The sequence below is a fragment of the Nicotiana sylvestris genome, chromosome 3, assembly GCF_000393655.2.
Source record: "Nicotiana sylvestris chromosome 3, ASM39365v2, whole genome shotgun sequence".
Taxonomy (NCBI): Eukaryota; Viridiplantae; Streptophyta; class Magnoliopsida; order Solanales; family Solanaceae; genus Nicotiana; species Nicotiana sylvestris.
Genome location: NC_091059.1, coordinates 42,959,055 through 42,963,286, shown reverse-complemented (window position 1 = coordinate 42,963,286; position 4,232 = coordinate 42,959,055). Strand labels below are relative to the sequence as shown.

Below are 4,232 nucleotides of genomic sequence, written 5' to 3'. Positions count from 1 at the left end.
TATAATAGTAATTTTTACGTAGTTTTCAAATATGTAAATTTTATTGGGAAAAATTTGAAGATTCTATGTCATAATACACGGTCAAAATTAACAAGCTTGAATATCAAAAAATAAAAAGTATCACATAAATTGAGATAGATGGAGTATATTATGACCAAAAAAGTAATTTAATAGACACTAGACAGGCAGGTATTAGCTTTGATGCTGGCTAGATCTGCGATACTGGATGCTCATACAATTCCGTACGAAGGACAGCACCATTAGAGGCGATGGAAAAACGTGATTGACCATGTGGGTGCTTGGATTTATGTTTTACTTGTAAATACTCCCACTTGTTTCACCTTCAGAGGAATAGCATAATAACCTGAATATTTACTTCTTAAATTACCGTGGGCAAAAACAAAAGGAAGCGAGGCCAACAGAGAAAATTTATTAGTGTTTCATTTAGCACCATGTAAAAGAATATTGAAAAACTTACTACACTTAAAAGACTAGAAGCCAACGTAATTCATTCAGGAAGTAATACAATTTTTCCGCCTAAATTTACCATGCATGTTCGTATAAAGAAAGATATCTCTCAACCTGAAGAACATAGGCAAGTTGAAGATCTCTTTGCATTACCGCGTCTGGACTCACAGCTTGTTGCAGTGGTTGTCGTGTGGACAAACACCAGGAACGGGGCATGAAGTCTAAGTTTTTCAGTCACGTCCAACACTATGAAAAACTTTCTATTGTAGTGCTGACCAAAAATAACAGATAATTCGCCAAAAGAAATTTGTCCGATCTCACTCAAGTCAGAAACATGCCGTGCTTGCTCTATTTTCATACTCCCTCGGTGATACTCTGATTCGCTCGTCATGTCACTAGGGGCAGATGTGAAGTATCACACCATCTGGTTTGCTCTACTATATTTGGATGCAAAGGCGTGCTGGCATATGACTTTATGCGTTCCTCAGCCTGGATTGCCTGCACAAAATAACATTTGTTATCCCCTATTCTGAAACCAAGTTGCCTAAGCCATCTGTCTAGAATTGCATGTCATGAAAAAAAAAGTTTGAAGTATGAATTCTTACTATACAAGTGGACATGAAACTCAACATATTGTGTCCTGTCAAGACCCCACAATCTGTAAACAATATACTAACCTCTTCATGCCAGTTAGTTCGGAACATTTTCAACAACAAAATTACTGTTTGAAGGAGGCTGCCAAACAACATCCCAGACCAGATCCCCTCCACTCCAAAATTGGCAAGGTAACCGAGGCAGGCACCAATTGGTAGGCCGATTACATAGTAGCAAACTATATTTATGATTGCAACTGAAAATTGCCATCCAGCTCCAACTGCCACCCCTGCATTTATCAGAAGAAAAAGGCAAAGTTATGCATAGCGACAACATAAACTTCGCCTCTTGTTTCACTTCTCTCTTTTTTTTTTTCTTCTAACTTTTGGGAAGGTTATAAGTTACCATGAAGTACAGGCTGGATGCTGTTGAGAATGATGGTCGCAGCCAAGAAGTACCCTAATTTTGATGTCTCCTTTATGACCTCAGGTTTACTAGAAAACAATACGGGGAAATGGTTCTTAGCTGCAATAACTGCAGCAGTAAAGAAAACTCCAACAATCATTGATGTAACTACAGCAACCACAACTGAGAATTTTGCAGCTTTTGGACGACCAGCTCCTAGTTCATTGGAAACACGCACACTGCATAGTAAGAATTAAGAGTAACTTTACAAAACATGGAATTCTAAGTATGCTATTGTAACAAATGTTTTGCATGTTGTTTTCAAACTCCCCTGCTAGACTGTTTTTTCTTACATACAAGACAGTTGTAACATGCAAACTTACAGATCATATTTAGCTACCGATTTGGACTACCATTAAATCAAGTGTAAAGGATCAAAACCTGACTGCGGCATTGAAACCTAGAGAGATCATCAGTGTCCATAATTGCAAGTTCATGCTGTTGCAAAGAGGAGATGAATGAATAAGAACAAAAGGTGAGAACAGATTCTTAAAACCTGGAAAAAGCTTAGTTAAGGTTCACCAACCAGATTGATATAGCATCTACTGCAATTTCCGGATTCTTTAACCACCCTACCATAAGAATCACCACTGTGTAATACCAGAGCTCCAGGCTGTCAATATCGCTTAGCAAATCAGTAAGATAAATGATCAAACTTTTTGTAAGAAAAAATAATTGTATCATGAGAAAGTAAGGAAGTTACCAGAGCATGATAGCTGATGCAAGTGACAGTTTTAAAAAACCCCACAGTGATTTGAATGCTAATGTGGAAAATCCAGTCCATGCTTCAGGGAAGTAACCGGAGATAACATAGACAAATTGAGCTATAACCACAAGCCACCATGAGATATTCCCTGCTATGGCAGCACCAAGTAGGCCATGCCCGCATTTTGTCACCAGCACCCAATTTAGTACAACATGAAGTGCCAATATAACTAGATTAATCACTGTCATAACCCATATTTTTCCTTGAGCTTGGAGGAATTTTTCAACAGGGAAATTGAGCGCGTAAGCATACAATTGAGGAATCACCCATATCGCATACTTTCCAGCAAGTTCTGAAATACTTGTATTCTGGTGTAGTAACTTCAGTAAAGGTGATGTGAATATGTAAAATGGTGTCAGCAATAAGGCTGTTACAAGAGTAAGGACACATGATCTTTGCATGTAGATTCCAAGCATATCATATTTTCCAGCTCCAACAGCTTGACCACAGAGTGTCTCAAGGGCACTTCCCATACCTAGCTAATACAACAAATTCAGACAAAAAATGAAGAGTCAGTATTCAAATCCAAGTATATTTCCCTGGTCTCAGTTTCATTTTTCACTATAGAAATGAGCAGTTCAACACCTTTCTTTCCATTGACATAAAGAGAAGTCAAGTTTTATTTTGGCATTTTCATCTATAGAAGTAAATGCCTTGTTCATATCGTAAATAGTACTATCCCCTTTCATCATTTAAAAGAATATCTTTTAAATTCTACAAGGCTGCTTAGCACCTCCATCAAGAAGACTATTCAAACTCTTTCCCAATCCTAGTTCCTAGTAACATTTATAACTAGGAAAACAAAGAGAAAAAGGAGAGAAAGAAAAGTCGTAACAAATTTTGTTACAAGATAATATGAGAATCCTTAATAGTTATGGATTGTTAGATGCATTAACAGCAGTTATTTAAAGATTTTTTACACTGTGAAAGCAATTAATTAATCCGTTACAGCAAGTTATTGCTCCATTATCAGTTTATCCATATCAGGCTTTATATGGAGAGTGGTAAGTCAATTTAACCTGATAGAATTCTTCACATAAACTCATCTTAGACTTACGTACCATTATTCCATAGACAAATCCTTCAATCACATTCTGAACAATAGAGACAGCAGCTAGCTCCGTAGACCCAAGATGGCCTATGAATGCAACCGTGACAAAGCCAATGGAGAACTGAGCCACTGCTGTCAAAACGGCTGGTGCTGCTATCTTCCACATCTTCCTGGATTCAACCCAGCTTTTTTCTCCCGTTTTCTTGGCATCATCATAATCATCAGCCTGAAATTTCCTTTCCATTTCAAAAGGCCCTACAGACTCCATTATGTTGTACTTGTGCTTCTTCTCTTGACTTTCCTTCACCATGAAAATTACATATATACTTGCCTGTTACTTTAGTCCCTTCTGCTATATATATGTTCACAAGAACTGCACAAATATATGTTAAGAGAAAAAACAGGCTGAGTTCTTTAAAATTTGTCGACCCTATTTTCACGTTGGTACATGGAACTAAAATTCATTCATCATGACAAGCATGAACGTTCCTTGAACAACTAATTGAATGTGTTTATTCAAAGAATTTCTGGATTTGTTGGAGAACATTGCCGGCTTATAATATTGTTGTGTCAGATGAATGATGCTAGTTGTTGCCTAGTAGGTTTGACATTGTACAGATTTCATGGTCATAAAATAAGTGCTTGAACTTCCCTTTTTCCTAATCTTGTGACGAGATTCTCGTCAAGCAATTATAAATATCGAATCTTGACGGATTCAAAGGTTTCAAACCCAAACTAAAATTGTATAGCTTCTTATGTGCTTAAAACTCTGGCAAGAGTCAAATTCTTTAATTCTGGACATGAAAATTTTAAGTTTTAAAAAAAAAAAAAAATTAGATATTTGAAAACTAGTAAAAAATACTACAATTCATAATAATTGATAATATA

The 4,232-nt window shown here is 36.6% G+C and overlaps 1 protein-coding gene across 2 annotated transcripts; it reads right to left on the bottom strand.

Moving 5' to 3' along the window:
* Positions 1 to 460: 460 nt before the first annotated feature.
* Positions 461 to 3,851, bottom strand: LOC104240767 (protein DETOXIFICATION 33-like). 2 transcript variants are annotated; one of them, XM_009795653.2, is made up of 7 exons: positions 3,355 to 3,851; positions 2,231 to 2,772; positions 2,054 to 2,140; positions 1,909 to 1,965; positions 1,468 to 1,706; positions 1,146 to 1,351; positions 461 to 966 (listed from the first exon to the last, which is right to left on the bottom strand). In XM_009795653.2, exons 1-7 carry the CDS (start codon positions 3,652 to 3,654, stop codon positions 856 to 858), a joined length of 1,542 nt encoding a protein of 513 aa, XP_009793955.1. In that variant the 5' UTR covers positions 3,655 to 3,851; the 3' UTR covers positions 461 to 855. The 2 variants fall into 2 exon arrangements, with proteins under 2 accessions (XP_009793955.1, XP_009793956.1); XM_009795654.2 differs by having other exon boundaries at positions 2,231 to 2,768; positions 3,355 to 3,484.
* Positions 3,852 to 4,232: the final 381 nt, after the last annotated feature.

What these genes read in the sequence shown, in the direction of transcription:
- LOC104240767 (XM_009795653.2), bottom strand. Translation starts at nt 3,654, where the DNA reads ATGGTGAAGGAAAGTCAAGAGAAGAAGCACAAGTACAACATAATGGAG. An exon ending in GGTTTCAATGCCGCAGTCAG is followed by an intron (nt 1,707 to 1,908) that starts GTTTTGATCCTT and finishes CTTACTATGCAG; the next exon opens with TGTGCGTGTTTCCAATGAAC. An exon ending in GAACTAACTGGCATGAAGAG is followed by an intron (nt 967 to 1,145) that starts GTTAGTATATTG and finishes TATTTTGTGCAG; the next exon opens with GCAATCCAGGCTGAGGAACG.